Raw genomic sequence first — 21,810 nt, 5'->3', positions numbered from 1 at the left:
TAGCAGACATCATTCGGTAGTATTATGAAAACGATCGTCTGAATTAAGGTACTTATAAGTACAGTATCTCGTGATCCATTCCGTGAATATATTTTCTCTGTTGTCTGTGTTGAAATTGCCATAATATAAGATTGGATTTATTGTGACCTTTGTGATATCCCTATGTGTACAATCATTAATTCATTAGTATGACTATATTTCTTGAATGGTGTAACCGTGTATGTGTGCTATACGGATATTACTCATAAGTTAAATTCTGTGTGCGTTTTGTGTAGACATAAAAATACAACATAAAATATGGAACCTCCCTTGAAATATGAAAGCCCTCGATGAATATGAGCAGTAAGTCCATTCACCAATTTATTACTGCGTCATGTGTAAAATCAAATCACTTCTGATTTATTTTGCAAGCGCATATGCTGCTACCGTCTCGCGTGCATACGTGGAAGCTTCCATTCGCAAAACTTGAGGTTGCTTTTAACGTAAGAAAATCTAAGCAGTATAGTAGTTATTTTCTTGTAATACGATACTGCTCCATTTACGTTTGTTGCAATGCGAAAACAGTTGGAATTGTTGAAGCTTTTAAGAGCGTATTTCACAGTCATATCATAGAATTCGTAATGTTATGTGTTGTGCACGGTCCGTGGTTTCAAGGATTTTACTATCTCTAAATAGATATGACGACTACGTAACTACATTGATAGAAAATCTCATATAAAATCGTCATCATTTTTAGCTTTGGAACTTTCATTGACAAAATTATAGATAAATTATTGCTTAGGATATTGTTCACTTATCATTTATTACAGGTTACGAATAATAATAATGTCTAACTGCTTATAATATTAAGTCACTGCGTGAGTGGAGTTATGTAATTTAAATATTTATTCTATTGTTCATTTGTATTTTTGAGATATATTCGCCATTAGATGAGTTTAGGCTACATATTATTTTAATAATTCTTTCTAGGTTCATTACTGATATCGACAGGTGATCCGCAATCATGTGGAAGGCATACTCTTATCTACAGTAGTGGCAAAAAAACCGGACCGACGGAATAATCAAAGTCCCCGAAATGAGCCACTGCGCATGCCACGCCCGCATTCATTAGATAGCGAGTAATCTATTGAAATTGTTGTAGTTTCGACTGGTGACGTAGCCCATTTCGAAAGCCATGAGAAAATAAGCTGGTAAAATTCATGTTCTGGTAAAATATCGCTGCAATCGAAAAGTATTGGGAATAAATTTGAAAAGGGACAAAAAAACGTTCCCTTCCCGGGCAGGATTCGAACCACGAAAGTCTTAGTTACCAGTCTATCAGGCTCTGGAGTGAACAAGCTCTGAAATCAGCTACAAGGGTCGGTCCGTTTTTTTTTGGGGGGGGGGGCACTACTGTACCTACTGATTTTGTGAAATTGGCTACATACGTTTATATGTAAGTATGTGTGTGTGTTTTTTAAATCTTACATCTTATATGCTGTCACTAAAAAAAAGATTTGTTTCAAGTTAAATATTTTTGTTAACCTTTGTCTAAAAATTTCCATGCAGTGCACGTTTTCTATAGATTCAGATATGTCTAACATTGTGAAAATATCTTCAGTAATATTGTAAAAGAGAGGTTATGTGGCATAGATTTACGTTGTTTGGTGAGTAGTAAAGTAATGCAGGATTTTTTTTTGTCGTTTATTTGTAAACGGTTTGATGTTATGCAGATTTTTTAATGCCATTGTATCTTAATGAAATTATTATATCTTGCTTTTTCTTTGGACGTGGCTTAACATCCTCACTTTTTGTTGTTGCAGATTTAAATTCAAGAAGTGTACTCAACAAAGTATCGTATTTGACTCCTGTAAGTTATAAGTAACATCATCACGAAGTTTTTGTCATATATGTATGTCTTCCTTTCCAGAAATAATGAATTCGTCGTGGACGAGACACTGAAAAATCTTATTCGTGAGGCTTTTTTCAACTGTGTATTTTAAACATGTTAAATTTTATTGCAAGAATCTTTCAGCACTACAGTAACATGAGCAGTTTGTGCAGATTTACTAAATGTACATTATTTTTCAGAAAACTGTGCTAACCAGTCATTTGTGATTACTGCTATCGTTCATTTTTATTTCGGTGTTATTGTTGTTTTGAGTAATATATCTTTTCATGCACCATGTCTGTACACTGGCGTTCAAAAATATCTGACCTAGAATTTTCTGGTTGCGTAAGCGAACTTTCTAACCAGCATATAAATCAGAACCAAAAATGGACAAACTTTGAAATAGTTTCGCTAGTTCTGAATAGGTGACACTATTATTGGGACAGGTAAAAAAGTATGGAAAAAATGATGATGTAGATTAAGTATAAATTATTCTCTTAATTGACAATATGTGCGTTTTCCCACTAAACTTAGTGTTTTTAGTCATTAGAGGGGGGGGATGAAATTTTGAATTCTATAATGTGTGTATATTTATGTTCTGTTGGCGGCACTGACAACTATTTTCGCTATCTATTCTTAGAAATAATAATTGAAGAAGCCACACTTACACGAACAAATTATCGATTAGTAGGAGTCATATCTTTGAACACCAGTGTACAGTCGCTCATTTTGAAACTAAACCTTTGTATGGAGAATTTATGAATTTGTTAGCTGGGCGTGGTATGTTTTATAAAGGAACTTGTGTAATGAGATGCCAATAAAATATACTTAGACCATTCGAAAATTAGTGGCAATACTGTTATTATTGAGGTTCTGGCGGATATGTACACTGACTTTCAAAGATATCTGAACCTACTAATCGACAGTGATCGATAATTTGTTGGTGTAAGTGTGGCTTCTTTAGTTATTACTTCTATCAATAGATGGTGAAGATAATAGTGTTTCCAATAGTACATAAATATACCCGCATTACAGAATTCATTTTTTCATTCTCCTCTACTGATTGCAAAAAAAAAAAAAAAAAAAGAAAAAGCTGGGTTTAGCTGGAAACTGCTGATATTGTCAATTATGAGAATAATTAATGCTTAATCTACATAATCATTTTCCGCGACACTTTTAACCGCCCGAAAATGGTGCCACCTATTGAGAATTAGCGAAACTGTTTCAAAGTTTGTCAATTTTTTTTTTTATCTTTGGTTCTGATTTATCCCATAGGTAGAAAGTTCGCTTACACGATCATAAAATCATAGATCTTTGAACGTAATATGTAGCTAATCGGCGAGGGTATATGCACAATGGAGGGGGAAAGGAGCTGGCCAATCTATCCCTGTATCTCCTGGCCTAGTTGTCTCGTAAGTGGTACCTTGTTGGTATCACTTGTGAGCTTCAGACCTGTCTTCGGACAGTTGACTAAACAAAACAGTTATTGTTCAGTTTCCCTAGTGGTGACTAATGTAAGTTGGTAGTATGAGGTGGAGTGGTGACTGATATGTGTTATCTGTAAGTTATAAGGTAATAATCTCATTTATACACTATATGCAGTGGTCGTAATAATAGGACTTTTCTGCAACGTCCTAATTCCAAAATACTGTAGACAAGAACAAGATCCTCTCAAAATTGTTTATTATTTACGATTGATTGTAAAGGTGTATTAATCACTCATTCCGTTCCAACTAGAATGAGTGTGGATACTGCATATGCAGTCACTATTTGGAACACATTTATGATCAGCAATGCGCCAGAAGCGCCGAAATTTCTTAAATACACATGTCGTTGTGCTTCACGATGGTGCTCATTGCCACGTGGCTGCCCGAGTGGTTAATTTACTTAACAGATCGAACTGGGAAATTCTACAGCATCCTCTGTATTCTCCGGATGAGTTCCTATAACTATGATCTTTTCCCTAAGATGAAAGAGTCACTGAAAGGAGTACGCTTAATAAATAGGTAATTGTAAATAATTGAGATTTGATCTTGATTAAAGCATTGCCACTAATTTCCGAATGACCCATGTAAAGTGAAGTTGCGTTCGAATAGTCCAACTTGCTTTGAAAATCCAAAAATAGTGAAATAGTGAAAGTCGGAAGTATTATTAATTTAAAGAAAGTTTGTTCAATAAAACTGTTAACTAAATGTCCAATTCTGAAATTTTTCCGAATGACATAATAAGAATATGCGCAAAATTTCGTAAGTAGCTAGGCCAGAAAGAGGTTCTGCTTGCATTGACACAAAACTAGAGTGACTGGATACAAAGAATGAAGGAAAAAGGATACTAATTTTCGAGAAAGAAAATAAATGGTAAATTGTTTTTTGCATATGTTCAAAAACTAATGTTAATTAATATATTACTATGTATTAATTTATATTGTAAGTAGACCAATAGAGCAAGTGCTACAAGGCAGTTACGCCTGCTACAGGGCAGTTATGCTCTGGGACACAACACACTGAATACTGTATGTAGTGTAAAGTAAGCAATAGGTTATTGCGAAACTACGTTCACTTACAAATGAAGAGGAAGTCCATGAACTACCAAATCATGACTATTATTTTTCTCATTGTAATCGATGTACTTTTTCCTAATATAGACACTAATACAATAATATTGTGTGCAGATTTCTTCTGAATATTCTTAAGCACTGAAACATTTTTTTTTCTTAAATATTGATTACGAGCTGCTGTAGATTAATCAATTTAATTTTAAGTAATTTATCAGTTTTTAATTAATAGGCCTAATAACAAACTGGCTGCAAATTCGAGCAAAATTTAGACATGCTGCTGTTGCCAGTATTATCATTACTACTACTACGGGACGCAGTAACGTAATGGTTAAAGTGCTGTGCTACAAAGTGAAAGATCTCGGATTCGATACCTGATGGGGTAGGGATTTTTCTAAGTTCTGAATTTCATTTAGCTCTTAACTTAAATTAATATTACTACTACTACTACTACTACTACTACTACTACTACTACTACTACTACTACTGCTGTGAATGTCTGCCAAGATGGGAGCCTTGACCTTTTGCTACCCTGTGGGCCTTCATGGCCTGTAATAGGAATTTTTTAGTAGGTTATTTTACGACGCTTTATCAACATATAGGTTATTTAGCGTCTGAATGAGATTGGACCGAAAGTTACCCAGCATTTGCTCATATTGGGTTGAGGGAAAACCCCGGAAAAAACCTCAACCAAGTAACTTGCCCCGACCGGGAATCGAACCCGGGCCACCTGGTTTCGCGGCTAGACGAGTTAACCGCTACTCCACAGGTGTGGACAATAGGAATTCATTTCTACTACTACTATTACTAATACTACCGCCGCCGCCGCCGCCGCCGCCGCCGCCGCCACCACCACCACCACCACCACCACCACCACTACTACTACTACTACTACTACTACTACTACTACTACTACTACTACTACTACTACTACTACTACTTCTTGTCCATGTCCCGGCTTCCTCGTTCGTCTCCTTTGCTTTCTTCTGTTCCGTCAATTTAATTCTACTTTCAGATGTCACTTCTCTTCCATTCTCCATCCTCTAGTCAAATTACAAAAACAATTTTAAAATGAAGTTTTGGAAACGCATTCTGACAAAGAAATGACCGTTGTTATAGCTACAGAATTTAACATCAAAATCGATATGAATACTATTTGAATTTTGAATAGAAATTTTGGGAAACTTGAGGCAGTGTAATGTGCTTAATGAGGCTTGTACTTGATTTTGCCAGATGAAACCATCGGAGAAATACCGGCATTGGAAATAAATTTCATATCACTTCTATAGTAAAGGAGATTCAGGAATAGTAGCAACATTGGAAATATAATTTGCAGCGTATGTGACGACTCAGGCTCCCAAAACTAGCATTTCGTTATCTGTCGAGAGGACGCCTAGACCAGGCAGGGCCAAAGCATTGATTGAACAAGCGAGAACATGCCATGAAATTCATAGGAACAGATCACCTGGCCTAATAGGTGTCGGTGGTGATGTCGATGATTTTTATGACGATGGCGGCGATCGTGGTCCTCTTTCTTTAGGATATATTCTTAATTTGTCTTTATCAGTTGTCCTGCGTCTGGCATGGTCTAATCTAAGTCTAAGGCGTCATGCCTTGGACTAGTGTTATAGAATGAGCGCTGGGGGAAACATTTTCTCACGAGATTTCGGCCAGTGTATTGGACCAGTCTCCACCCAGCGGATGAATTTGAGGAGCTAAAGTAGGTAGCGAAATCCTGTTCCGCGAGCCAGCTATTATTATTATTGTTATTATTATTATTATTATTATTATTATTATTATTATTATTATTAAACACTTCCATGGAATTTCACTTCAACGTATGGTGCCTACTAAGCACTACATATCGTCAGTTTACAAGCAAGACAAATTAAGTCAAAAGTATTTCTTCTGAGAAAAAGGCATATATAAAGGGTTCAGAACCATAGTGGGCCAAGCGCTATTTACAAAAACCGTAGAAAACAAGGGTTAAAATGAACTTAATATCATAATTCAATGGAAACATATAGCAAGTAACATAAAGTATACTCATTAAAACTAAATGATATGTCAATCATCATTAAACTGTGGTATTCACTTAACTTTAATCCTTGCTTTCTCCGTTTTTAATAAATGGTGCTTGGCCCACTATGTCTCTGAACCCGTCATATAATGTACGTAATATATGTGTATAAACGCAGAATTGGAAAATTAAATAAACACAAAAAAGACAACTTATTAAAAATAGATAATATTTTGAGGATTCAGTTTTGTTAAGATCTTTCAAAACGCTTTTTTCTCAGAGGTAATATTTTTTTTTACTTAGTTTGTTTTGCTTGTAAGCCGACAATATGTAATTGCAGGGGTGAGAATGATATAGCCCAGTGGTCGTCAGCACTCGCTTGAAATGGATAGAGTGCATGGAGTGTAAGGAAATATGCTCTATCGTGCACAAGGGAAAGGGAGACAGCATACCCGCCAGCAGCCACGAATGCACATTAGGGCAGTGTATTTTCCGCAGGTAAGAGACGCTAGCCCGATGGTGCAGTGTTCTGATGACCGCTGAATGGTCGTACTCCACAAAGACAAAGCTTTACAGAAGAGCGTACTGAACATTCAGTCCAATGTTGTTATGTGCGGCATCATAATTTATTCAGCGTGTATTTCTCTTATTTTTTTAAGTAAATTTTATACTATTTTTTAGTAGTTTCCTTAAGTGTAAGAAATAAACTCGCATAAAAAACAGTTTTTGGCAAAAGTGTGCTTTGAACTATATCATTCTCACTCCTTCAATTCTTTGAGTGTGCAATAACAGACTTAACCCTTTGGAGCACAATTTAATTTTTATGTTTTTCATGTCATGGATCATAACGAAGCTTTTATCAATTTTTCAACTTTTTACTTTGCACACAATTTCAAAACACAGATGGCACCTCTATGTATATTCAAGAGGTAGTTCCTTGATGGAAGATCTGTGCCATAAAATTTAGAAAGAAAGAGAACTGTGGTTCTTCTGAACAATCACAGAAACCCAAAGGTTCATTTGTTACTTGAATAACTTAGGCCCGGTTTCTTCAACCTTTGTTAAAATGTACCTAACATAGCGTTAATTAACTGTAAGTTAAAAGTATAAATTGCTGTTAAAATATTGCGTTTCTTCAACTTTACATTTCACATTTTAACATTCTATTTGTTAACTCACTGTTAGGACCAGAGATTCTAGAGTTTAACCATAACCTATAACCAAGAATAGGCTCAATTCTGTTTTCTGAACTCTGACAATTGCGATTCTCGATTGTTTCCGTTGTTTGATTCAGTCTTTCTACTCTCTCAGGTTTGATTTATTCTTCTTTCCATCGTCTGTATCACAATAGCATGGAGCGGCATATTGCCGTATTGGTATTGCTGTTGTGAACTGGAAAACACTGGAACAAAAAGAAATTTGGGACTAATTTCTCTTCGTTGGAGAGAAGCCTTCTGCTGGAAACAATTTCGCAGTATAAACCAATTATTGAGAATAAACAAACAAACGGATCTATGTTGAAAGCGGAAAGTGAGGCTTGGCAGAAAATAGGCTATACCTTTGCTTGAATTTCTGTTCTGTGAAATCACTGAAATCATCTGCTCTGGTTATATATTGATGGATATCATTTTCTAAATAATCAAGATATAGAAGTTCAGCATCTAACGCACCATCCATATTGAATAATTCTACGCTAACAGAGAGTTAAATGATTTAACTGCATGAAATTGAGCAGTTAAATTAACATGGGTTTTAACAGCCTGTTAGTACTAACAGTTGAAGAAATGCTTCAATTGTTAAGTTTACAGTTAAAATGAAATAACACACTGTTATAATTTAACTAATGTTGAAGAAACCGGGCCTTATAGTTTCATATCGGTCTGTTAATACATAATGTTTGTTTATTTACATATTTATTGCAGTTGTGTTTTAGCTGTTCCGTTTTTTTTAAGACTGACTGAATGATGGTTCTTGATGCCGCATTGAAATTTATTATCACATATCTGAGAATTTGTTAATCATTGTTTTTGCAGCTATGGGCGAGTTCAAAGTGTCAAGTTGCTGCCGCGGCTCAAGGAGGAGGACGGACCCACTGGTCTGTGCGCCACGGTGGCCTTCATGGATATCAAGTCCGCCTCGAAGGCGCATAACGCGGAACACAAGTTGGACGAGCGATGCCTGAGTACTGAGTATTACGAGCCTGCAGCCATCCCTGGGGGTTCCGCCGCCCCTCTCTATGTGGCCCCCCGCTTCCCTCATGGGTGAGTACTACCCCTCCCCCGCGCCGCACCCAGCTATCCACTCTTATTCGAATAAAACATCACGTTAGTCATGTAGGAATATTCAGGACGATTAAAAATGAAAATAAACGTTTGATTTTGGCATTAAGTGCATTTATTTTTTCTTTGCCATGCCAAAATATGTTTTTTAAAGCTACGTCAGCTAGGGATATACAGGGTGTTTCCGAGATGGTGGTACAAACTTTCAGGGATGATGGGGAAGGGCACATATATCAATTTGAGATGAGGAACCATCGTCCGGAAATGACAGAGTCGAAATTTATAAGCAAAAATAGTTGTGTGGAAATGGAATTGTAATTTGGCACCACGTGCCTCCTTCCCTTAACCTTTGGGACAGTCGTGGAAAAATGATATGGGCCGGATGTCTCCTACGTGGGTACTTGTACCGTTACAATCTGTGAGCTTGTCTACTGTTCCCATTGGCTCATCCGTATTCGAAAATTAGGTCTGCTTATTCCGCTCTCGTGTGCTCTTCCATTTCACTAGGACTGATCGACTGGACACTGCAACTTGTACACTGCTGTCTACAGACGTGCATATCTGGACCGACCATGTCCGTTACACATTACGTTATCTGCATTGCTTTAGTGTAGTTTCCTGTCCCCATCCCTCAGACAGCGCACTGAATGAAATACTGTAAGTAGACAACGGAAACAACGTCAGATGAATACAGTATGTGTAAAATGTACAGATAAATACACATACATAAGTTGTACAGAGGAATAAAATTATTTCATTTCCACATAATTATTTTTGCTTGTAACTCTCGACTCGGTCATTTCCGGACCAGGGTTCCTTATCTCAAATTGATATATGTGCCCTTCGCCATCATCCCTGAAAGTTTGTAACACTATCTCGGAACCATCCTGTATATTTCAGTTTAACTTATTTAGAAGTTGAGCATAAAGTATGAACAAATGCTTTCCTTGCAATTTTTGTGACAGATTCAAAAGTTTTTTTGAACTATATCCATGCTGGATATAGGCTATATATTTTAGCATTTTTTCCTTTACAAGAACATTTTATAGACTGTGTTTTTGTACACTGCATTTCTTTGCAGTTAATCTTCAAGGAGATGGTTACTATCGTTCTTTATTATTTAGAGAAAACTGTTGTCGATAAAGCTACTGCATGTCAGAGTTCATGTGTCTAATACAGTATAGGCAATACCAAGAACCACTGCTACAATAAAGCTACCAGCCTTGGTAGGATGTCTTCCTCCTTGTTTATTCATACCCATTGTATTTATATATTGTCTCGTAATCATTTTAAATTTGCATTGATATTTTTTTTACACATTTTTCATATGTATTTTCAATTTTTGCTACAGAAGAATGTTTACCTTATTGTACCTGCACAGGCAAAGTATTCTTTGCACTTTCTTCACAACGTCGTAAGCAACTACACCACCATTTGCTCTGCTATTAAAAAAAAACCTTAGCAGCATCAACTTGGAGATAGTATGTGTGAACGTGTAACTACATCACATTTCATTTGTATTCGACGAAGTTCTATTCTTTGTGACGTGTGTTGGTGCAGTTTATTTGCCGTTATAAATACAGGAAATTTTTAGTATTGTGCAAGTGCCGCTTTAGGGCGTGATCATCGTCAGTGCCACTTGGATTACAGTGTCTGGATTGCAGTGCTAGGATTACTGTGCTCGTTGGATAATATTGTGTGAAAGTGCGTGCTTCGGAAGTGAAAGAGAAAAAGTGCATTGTGTGACGTATTAAAATATTCCTACTAATGCAATCAACGTGATCGCCATCGACGTATAGCAGTGTGTTACTGTGGAGCATTTTCAACCCGTATCTCATTTCTTGGAAAGGATCTGATGTGTCTACGCACTAAATCAGGTATTAGGAAGTGCCGAGGATTCCATAATTGTTCAACCTAACCAGGTCAGTGTGAGATTTAAGTTTATTACTCTTCTTGACCTTTATATTTAGATTTTTCGTTTTTTTCAACTTTGTAAATTGTAGTGCTATATTTTGCACTTCTACGAGATTTAATATAGAATTCATGTTTCTTTACACCTAGTACATCGTTGTAATATTTAAAACACTCGTAGTGTTTCTCTTTCAGCATGTGTAATATTACTTTAAGCCTCGAACACAGAGGTGCGGTCTCTGAGACCGCTCCTAAATGTTTAATGTGGAAATGAACCGGTTCCCGCCATTTACGAATGGGAACGCTTGTGTACTTTCTGGCGGGAAGCCGGTGTCGCAGTTCACTTAGTGGTATTCATTTATTTCGTATAGTACTGCAGATATTACACATAGTATATTGCTAACGGTCTCGTAAGCCGCACGTCTGTGTAACGACTATTTTTCTCCGTTCTTGCAATGGATTCTACACAAGGCTCTTCGCAAAAATTTAGTGTTTGTGATGAAAACTTTGACGAGACAGTGACGGAGGATGAGGATAGGTTGATTCTGCAGATGAACAAGAATTCGTCCTTAAGAGTGATCAACAATGATTGCCTAATGAAAGTGTACTGTATATAAAGTAGATTGTGTTTTGAATATTTCTATTTTTGCTTCAAACATATATTATTTCATATTATGGATTTATTAATTTGTCCTACAGAATAATCTATGTAATGTTGACAATATTTGAGGAGAAAAATTCGCTCCCTTTGTGGTCAGTGGTCAGAGCGCTTGGTAGTAGAACAAAGGACCCGGGTTCTATCCCCGGCGCCGGAGCGAATTTTTCTCCTCAAATATTAATTGTCAACATTACAAAGATTATTCTGTAGGACAAATTAATAAATCCATAATATTCTCATAGCTAGCAGTGCATCATAACTGCGGAATCCCAGCCAAATAAGTCACTCAACTGAGTGCGCTCCTAGTATAATGGCAGTTGACACTAGACATAATACGTCAACATATATCCCTAACATGGAGTCAGGCCACAAAGGGAAAAACTGAAGGAGGAAGATTCGATCCGGTGCTGTGGATTGAATTCGGCGTGGCTCAGTGGTCAGAGCGCTTGGTACGTAGAACAAGGACTCGGGTTCGATCCCTGGCGCCGGAACGAATTTTTCTCCTCAAATATTAATTATATTATTTCAGTTTTTATTTCATTTAACCATTATTCCGGTAATTTCATTCAAAACTGAACATTAATACATACTGAGTTTTGATAGATGCGTCTGTATGTGTACTGAATGTACGCAGTAGTTGTCACGACATAGAGCATTTATTTTTATGAATAAAATATTGCAGTATATTACATCTCTGCTTTTAAATTAAGTGAAGAGATGCAAAAGAACATCACTCAAGTTATTTCACATCCATTGCTTTATTCTTGTGCCGACAACAATACTAATACAGTAGGGGTATCAGAGACCGCACGTCTGTATCCACGGGTCACGTTAGACACGTCTGTTGTTGAGGGTTAATCAACTGCATCAGATTGAAGTATACCAGCAGGAAGATGAGGAAGAAGAAAATTTCACCTACAACACTCACTTTTGTTCCTATTCATTCTTCTTTCCTACGTAATTATACGAGATAATAATTATTAAATGTACAATTTTTTTGCAGTCGTAAATAAGTAATATGGAAAATGAATATCATGATATTTATTGTAAAATAATCTATGTTTACATACTTAGGGTATCGTAGGTCGTCTTTTGTAACGGCAGAAAAATTACAGAAGTTACGGATTGTCAGTAGCTAAATATTTCCCATCTTAATTAGAGCAGTATTTTCCTTAAAACGAATATAAATTTTGAACGGAATAGATTATGCAATAGAAGTTTGAATGTGGCATTGTTGTTCTCAACTGCCAAATGTACCTATAAAATATTAGCATTTTTATCTTTATTTCCATAAAAGTGTGTGTGTTTATGTGAAATATGCACATTTTGCGGTGATTGGTTAACATAATTATGGTCATACATTGTTTTAGCTCTTCCATCCCTCGTCGTTTACAAAATAGCATATCGTCGTTGTTCCTGCAATAACTCCTATGTGCAAAATGTATTTTTTTTTTTTCAATAGGAAGAAAAAACGCATTTGTTCAACCTATAACAGTCGTACATAGGAGACTGTGAATTCTTACATTTTTGAAACAAAGAAATAGAATTACACATAGGAGATTTTATTATTTGCTGTATCACTATTTAAGTTATTTAATAGAGAAAAATCTGAAAATCGATAAATATGTCACATAGGAGTGATTGCAGGAACAACGACGATATCCGACGTTTTGAATGTTACATTAATTCATTTCTGAATATATTGCGTCAGCAGGAGTCACAATTCACTTCGGTGATCTGACAGCCTAAATGAGAGAGCTTCGAAACGATGATGGAACGTTATGATTAATTAGCAATGAAAAATGCACTCATGAACACTGTTATTTTCGTCAGCATTGTAATATTGCACGTACTGTATGTCTATAATAGATAAGAAATGTATGTTACCAGATGTGCGTTCCACACAGGTAAACTGATTTGAAGCTGTTGAGTTTGCAGGCCTGCTCTCGTTGCTTTTGCTATTGCGTCGTATAGGTTTTTTGAGCGTTTCAAGGTTAGTGCAAGGTGAAAACGCCCAGATCTTAGCAGAATGTTTCCACAAATTGTTTCAAACCTTTCCACTATACGTATTTATTACACAGTTATGGCTGTTGTTCAAGCTACAACGAACTTTAATGGAGGAGTTTTTTTAATGTAACGAAGCCCGTTGTCATTGTGTCGTAGCATACATATGGCAACACAGTAGAGAGCAGGCCGCCAGATGCAGATGCGTTGTTGTTTAGCTTTGCTTGACTTCCGGGTGTAAGCTTCTGCTTGGCTCCTGTCGGCAATAACGTGATCTATCTATCTATCTATCTATCTATCTATCTATCTATCTATCTATCTGTCTGTCTGTCTTCCACTAAAAGTGGCTGCCAAAAGACAAGTGTTCAAAACATGGGAACCATAAATAATTTTAAAATGACATGTAAGAGCAAAGATAAAATGTATACGTATAACAAGATACATACGTACTTGAAAACAAATTTGAAATGTAGGTCTACCTTAGATAATAAAGAATAGTAAATAAAGACATAAATTAATAAAACATGTTTTTGAAAAATGAAAGTAGGGCGAAGTACAATGGAGTAGCGCAGTGAAGTTTAATAGGGCATAACAAGGAAGAAGCGTTGAAGAGTAATTATATACTGTGTAAGTGATTTTTAAGAATAGTGTTAAGGGGTTAGGTACAGTTTACAGCAGTAAAATTTATGGAAATATTCAACATTTTTTCCCTCCATTACTGTATCTTGTACAATAATGAAAATTGGTATGTATAAAACACTGTCCTCCTGCTATATGAAAAAAAATATATATATATTTTTACGATTTAAAAAAATGATATTATATGTTTTTTTTTTTTTTTCAAAATTCAAAATGTTGGTAGTTCACTGTGCAGTGATGAAGTGTTTCCCTCATAACTCAAAAACTTGTTAACTTTTTCATGTTCTCTCTCTTTTTTTAATTGCTGAAACTCATGTTTACAATATCATGCTCTTTCAACTACATCCTTAATAAATATATATTTTTTTTATTTTGTGTAATAGAAAATACTGATATTTAACCATTTTTTAAAATGAATTTATTTCTTATCAGACAATCAAAATAGAGAAGTGATTTTGCATCATGTTGTAGATATGAATGCATAAATACACACAAAAAATGTAATCACAGAATGTTAGATAGTTTTTGAGTTATGTGGGAAACGTATCATCACTGCGTAGTGAACTGAATTTTGGGGGGCGGGGGATGTAAATAATTTTTTTTAAATCTTATATATATATATATTTTTTTTCATATAGCAGAAGGACAGTGTTTTACACATACTCATTTTCATTATTGTCCAAGATACAGTAATGGAGGAAAAAAATGTTGAATATTTCCAAAATGTTACTGCTGTAAGCTGTACCTAACCTCTTAAGGGTAGACATAGCTATGGAACTAATAAACTCATTTTTTAAGTCTGAATTTTATGCAGAGTGTTTTCATTAATTTTTTGTTTCTTTTGATCTTTTGATGTTAGTTGTTTTGAGCTTCATGGAAGTAACTGAATGAAACAGTAATCAATTTCAGTCCGGTCAACTTCTGTTTGATGTAGAAAAGAGGAACTCAAAAGACGTACCGGTTGCTCGTTATAAAGAGTGTATAAACCGTAATATCATTTATTTTCTGTGTGTGAGTGTCATATTCACGTATCATCATGAGCGGGAAGACATATGCCACGTTTTCTTAATCTTCTAATTTGTGTTTAGTACATACTAAGCTACGCGGTGGTGTACACTAGGCGGTAGCGCGTTTGCCTGCTGATTAGAATTTACGCTAAGGCATGGGTTCGATTCCCGCGTGAACTGACAACCTGATTCGATTTTTCCTGAGTTTTCTCAAACTGTAAGCGAATCCTTGGCCCCATGTCGCCAAATACCATCTCACTATCACCAACTCTGTCGTCGCTAAATATCGTAGATGATATAGCGTTGTTAAATAACTTACTAAATCAACATTAATATATTTACGAATTAACATTCAATAAAATTAAAAATTAACTTACGTACACATAAGTACGCCTCTATACTATGTTGAAGGCGCTGAGATGCAACAAGAAACAAAAATAATAGCTTTGTCGTTTCTATATATGTAACTTAACAATCCTCACAATGTCTCAAGTTCTATAGTGCTGTTTACACGATATCGACGTAGTCATGCAGGAAGAGTTCTGGCCGTGCACGCGTATTTTTATCCTATTCCAAAGTACATACCTGTTAAAATTTTATCAGGTACATTTCTGGTATCGGTCTCTGATTGTGTCCGTGATGATTTACATTACCAAAGGGAAAAAACAGTGTTATGAAATGACAGATGTGGAGCAATGACAAAGATAAGGACCACGATAAGGATCGCGACAATTACCAGGATCATGATATGGACTATAAAAAAGACACCATGAACCACGATAAGGACCATGGTAATGACGACTATTGCAAGAATCATAACGAGGACAAAGACGAAGACAAGGACGGCGAGAACCACGGTAAGAATCATGACATGAACCACAAGGATCACAGTAAGGACCACGATAAAGATCACGACAGGATCAAGACCACGATAAGGGCCATGACAAAGACAACAAATACCATGATAAGGACCATGGCAAAGACACCAAGAAGAAGAAGGACCATTAAAATAAACAGGACCACGATAAGGAATATTACAAGAGAATAAGGACCACGGAAGGGACAAAGACAAAGGATCATAATAAGTATCACGACATTGACAACGAAAAGTACCACAACAAAGATCACCGGTAATGACCACGACGTGGACTACGATAAGGATCACAAGGACCACGGTAAGTACCGCGACAAAGAACAAGGACCATGATAAAGACCACATGGAGAAAACAAAGGACAACGAAAAGGACCACTATATGCACCACGATGACCACAAGGACAATGACATTGACATTGACCACTACAATCACAATGAAAGGACTACAATAAAGATCACGGTAAGGATCATTGCGAGGACAGTGGGAATGACCACAATAAGGATTACGATAAGGACCACTACAAGGACAACGGGAATGACCACGAAAAGAATCGCGCTAAGGATTGCGGAAAGGACCCTACGAGGACAATGAAAATGACGATAATGATCAAGTTAAAGACCACTACAAGAACAATGACTGACCACGATAAGGACCACTACAAGGACAACGGGAATGACCATGAAAAGAATCGCGATAAAGATTGCGGAAAGGACCCTACGAGGACAATGAAAATGACGATAACGATCAAGTTAAAGACCACTACAAGAACAATGACCACGATAAGGATCACGTTAAGGACCACTACAAGCACAATGACAGTGACCACGATAAGGATCACGACATGGGCAATGACAATGGCAATTATAAGTACCACTACAAGGACAATAACAATGACCACAGTAAGGATCACGATAAGGACCACTAGAGGAACAATAGGAATAACCACAATAATGATCACGATAAGGATGACTCGAAGGACAATAGGAATGACCACGATAAGGACCGTTACAAAGACAATGACTAAGATAAGGAGCCTACGAGGACAATGAAAATGACCACGATAAGGGCTACTACAAGGACAGTGAGAATGACCACGGTAGGGACTACTATGAGGACAGTGACAATGACCACGAAAGGCTACTACAAGGACAATGGCAATGACCATGATAAGGATCACAACATGAACCATTACAAGGGCAATGACAATAACGACATCATGGATCACGATATGGACCAGAACTACGATAAAGACTATGAGAAAGACAAGGACCACAATAATGATAACTGCAAAAAACAACGACCATTATAAGGATCACGACGAGGACCACGTAAGGAACACGACATGGTCTACGACAATTTGATAACGTTCACACGACTTAGACCGCAACAATAATCACGATAAGGACTACACAAGGACCAGGACTACGATAAGGACTATGAGAGAATAACATGAACATGATAATGGCCATTACAAATACAAAGACCATTGTAACAACCACTACAAGGACAAGGACGCAATGTAAACTACAAGGATTACCATAAGGAACACGATATGGATCATGACAAGTACCGCGATAAGGATCACGAGAAGCACGAAGACCACGGTAAGGACTATGACAAGGACCTTACCACGGTAAGGACTATGACAAGGACCGTGATAAGGACCAGAACAAAGACAATAAGAATCACGATATGGAACATGACAAAGACAAGGACCACGATAAGCATCATTACAAAGACAAGGATTCCGATAGGGGTCATGACAAAGACAAGGACCACTATATAGGTCATGACAAGGATAAAAACTAGTACTACGATTAGGATCACGACACGAACCACGAAAAGCAGCGCGACAAGAATCACGAAAAGTGCCACGACATGGACTACGATAAGAATTATAAGGACCATGATAATGACAACTTTATGACGAAAGGTCACGCTAAGGACCATAACAAGGACTAATAACACGATAAGTTCCATGGCAGAGACAATGAGAACGATAGGGACCATTAAAATGACAATAAGGACCACGAAGAAGACAAAGACAACGACATGGGCCACGATAAGGATCACGGCATGGACCACGACAAGCACCACGATAAGGATCACGACAAGGACCAAGATCACGATATGGACCATGACAAAGGCAAGGACTATGACTCAAAAAGTACCATGTTTAGGACCACAACAAAAATCGCGATAAGGACCATGGCACACAACAAAGACCAGCAAAAAAATCACGACAAAAACAAAAGGGATAAAGATAAAGACCACGACAAAGACAACAAAGACTGTAAGCACCACGGTGAGCTCAACAAGGACCACGACAATGACCAAGATATGAACCAAGACAAGGATCACGATATGGACCACGACAATCACTGCTGTCCTCACTTAGTCCTTGTTGTGCTTTGTGTGGTCCCTGTGATTATTCCTGTCTTGTTCCTTGTCGTGATGCAGCATTCTCAGTATTTTGGAACGATGTTTGCTGCGAGGCCAAAAGGCTGCATAAATGCTTGTCTCTCCTCGTTCCGATGGTTCATACGGTTACTAATTAAATGTAATTATTGTTATTACTATTTAAATTCAGTTTCTTAATGTTTGTTTTTAAAAACATTCTAAATTTCATTGTTATTAAAAAGAAAAATTACCCAATTTACAATAACTTATGGTCTAAATTATACTTATTTGTTAAAATGTGTCGCTGAGTCATGTAATTTTTAATATATATATATAGCCTATATCATAATTAAAGTACTCATTATTTTTTATAATATCATTATTTTGTATTGTCTATGATCAATAATACTTATCGAAAACTAAAGTTGTATGGAGCTGACTTTCCCTTTTTATCTAATTATTTATGTTATTATTTTGCTCCTCTGTTTGGCGAGTTGGTATAGCGCTGGCCTTCTATGCCCAAGGTTGCGGGTTCGATCCCGGACCAGGTCGATGGCTTTTAAGTGTGCTTAAATGCGACAGGCTTATGTCAGTCGATTTACTGGCATGTAAAAGAACTGCTGCGGGACAAAATTTCGGCACATCCGGCGACGCAGTTGCGAGCGTCGTTAAATAAAACATAACATTTAACATTAACATTTTGCTCCTGTTTTTAGATTATTTTTGTTTTTGTTGGTTTGGTTTGTAATTCTTTATTTTACTGGTTTTATTTCTTTTGAACTGGGTTTATTATTTTTTCTTTGTAGTACTAGTTTTGGGTGTATATACTGTAAAAGTCCTTTACTTATTTTCTGCGAGGTATGTCGATCTCGTCACGAAGGTCCAAATTTTGATGTTAGTGCACAATTTTATATATATATATATATATATATATATATATATATATATATATATATCACATTTACATTTTTTTTTTGCAGTTTTTCAAGTGTGTTTCGGAGCTAGGTCCAAGAACAATCCAAATAAATTGAATTTAAATAACTGAATTACGCGTTGTCTTGTATACCTGTGCTCCGATTCTCCGATCATGCGCAGTGTCTTGTATCTGGGACTTTGAATATTCCATCGTATCATTCTTTTTAGGTGGGTCTGTACATATGTCCATGTGTTTGCCTTTAAACGTGTGTTGAAAATTTGCTCAATACAAAAATAAGTATTTCCATGTAACGAGAGTTAACCTCATCTTTCCTTTCACACAGACATTTCAACTCCACTTCAGAACTTACCTGTTTCATTTACGTTTAATTCAAAAATGAATCTACTATGAGTTTGTCAAAAGTGGAAATTGGCATTATTACCTGTCTCATTGTAGGTAGAAGTGTAAAGTGTTAGAAGTATCTTGAGCTTTGCTCTCAGAGATCAGTGCTTTAGTCACGTTTCTTTAAGTGTTGGCTTGAATACTTATCAGTTTAGTCTACCTACTGTGTAGCGCTGTATTCAAGACCTAGGTGTACATGTGAAATATAAATAAGAATTACATCGTCATTTAATTTGGAACTGCTAATAATTCTGGCAAACGTATTGCCGTATGTGCTCACGCACGCAGACGAGATTTATACGGGTAGGCTTACTAAAAAGAATTGAAAAGCAACAGTACCAAGAGAAAGAAACTGAGAAACATTTTTCATGAGATTCTTCTAAGTTGTGCTGTTGTGTGATTTTTCGTCTGCCACTTTGAGTACAGTTGCATATTCATTTCCATTCTCAAGAAACTGGTGTGTGTTTTGTCTCTTAGATAAAGCTTTGAAGAGAAAATATAGTAAATATTAACCTTAGGCATTCTACGTTAATATTTTCTTGCGAAGATTAGTAAGCTATGGATTTTGGTTTATTAGGGAGAAACATAAAAAACGCCGAATGTCTCTAATTTTCATAATGCCGAATTGATTAGGGTTGTGTTAAAATTTGAAATACTTCGTGACTGTGTCATTCACTCTAAGTATACTGGATAGAATTGTTAACTTCGGCGTTCAAATATTAAACCGTCTGAGTACGAAATTCTTAACCCATGATTTTTTGACTATGGAAAAAGCTCACGCCATTGATACGGACTGGCTGATCTTTATAAATAATTTTAAACTTTTTAAATAGTCTTTGTGTGGTATTTAGGTATTGTGATGAGAGGGGTGACCTAAGAACATATAGACATAATTAATATTTATTGATTATCTTTATATAAGCCTTTTCTAAAACCAAACAATTATTCTTTCTTCATAGACGTGTTGAACTTTTTTAAATGGCGCTTTAGCTTTCGCGTTGTATGGCGTCGAAGCTCTCTGACATTGCAGATCGACCGCACCTATGGCTTGAAATGTAAGTTCACAAAATTGTGTTTCTTTCTTTCTTACTTTTATTTATAAAATTGTTCATAGTGTGTGTTGTATTTATTAGCACAGTGTTTTCAAAATAGATTACTGAACATTCCTGAGGCGATACATTGGATGAATGGAATATTCTGAATGTTGCATCTTTTATGACGTGTTGATGTGGCAACGTGGAGCGAGGTCAGGCGGGACGTGGGAGGCAAGGGAAGTCCTTGCTGGCGCCGACAGTTGCCATAGCAACGGTCAAAAACTCGCTCCGAACTTGTTACGTAAAAGTGGTTGAGAAAATATAGGACAATATTCTATCTATGATGGTAAAATATAATGGAATGTGACGTACAGTTATATGAGAAGTCTGACATTGACTTTTTATAATCCTCTCAAGCTATATATAATTCATTGGAAATAGTTAACTGTTTTACTATTGCGAGTAAAGCGTTACTTTCACCAGAAACAGATAATGATGTTCATTAGTCGCAAAAAGTTCAGAGTCACACACAATTCTGTTTGTTTGTTACGTCCTTTAAATGACACCTTTTCAAGAGTGTTCTAGATGACGGCCATGTTGATGAGAGTGATTATATTAGAGACCGGATTATATGCATTATCATATGGCAAAACATGCACAATGAAACGAAACAACAGTTATAATATGCACTGTCAAAATTGAATTCTACATTATGTTCCATTTTTATTTTTTTAAACAATGTAGCCTACTAGAACTAATTTCTCCAAATTTTCTTCAAGCTCATGCTTTGACAACATGTTCTTGAACATAGAAAAATGATCTTTTTACATCACAAGAAGTGACAGGTGCATAATTAAGCGAAGAAATTTGGGACAAAGTGAGGTCGAATTCTAAGTCTTTTGCATTTTGGCATGACCACGACCCCATCGGGAATCGAACCCGCGACCTTCCGACTTTGCAGCCACACTCCTTAACCGCACCGCAACGTTACCGTTCGTCTATAGAATTTCCTTTCTCTCAATCCATTTTTTTAAATCTTTTCTCGCAGTTCTAACAGGAACTATAGCAACACTTCACAATTCGACATAACTGTATTACTGAATTGCAGTTTGCAACCTTACGTACTGTACGTATTTTGGCCTTCGGCTTGTGACGACTGAGAGTTGGGGGTTGGAAATTCCTGTGTAACAAAGGAAGAGGGTTTAGTGGAAAGTCCAAAGACGTTACTGTAGGTCAGGTAG

The 21,810-nt window shown here is 36.5% G+C and overlaps 1 protein-coding gene across 7 annotated transcripts in view; it reads left to right on the top strand.

The window, feature by feature from the left end:
• The window catches only part of LOC138700219 (protein split ends-like), a 457,327-nt gene that overhangs the window by 244,679 nt on the left and 190,838 nt on the right, over window positions 1–21,810 (top strand). For all 7 annotated transcript variants that reach the window (XM_069826680.1, XM_069826678.1, XM_069826677.1 and 4 more), the window contains exon 2: window positions 8,478–8,705. In XM_069826680.1, coding sequence (XP_069682781.1) covers window positions 8,478–8,705 — 228 coding nt within the window. The remainder of the gene's footprint in view (window positions 1–8,477; window positions 8,706–21,810) is intronic.

Source organism: Periplaneta americana, chromosome 5 (genome assembly GCF_040183065.1).
Source record: "Periplaneta americana isolate PAMFEO1 chromosome 5, P.americana_PAMFEO1_priV1, whole genome shotgun sequence".
In the NCBI taxonomy this organism is placed as follows: Eukaryota; Metazoa; Arthropoda; class Insecta; order Blattodea; family Blattidae; genus Periplaneta; species Periplaneta americana.
This window is presented reverse-complemented; position numbering and strand designations above follow the sequence as displayed.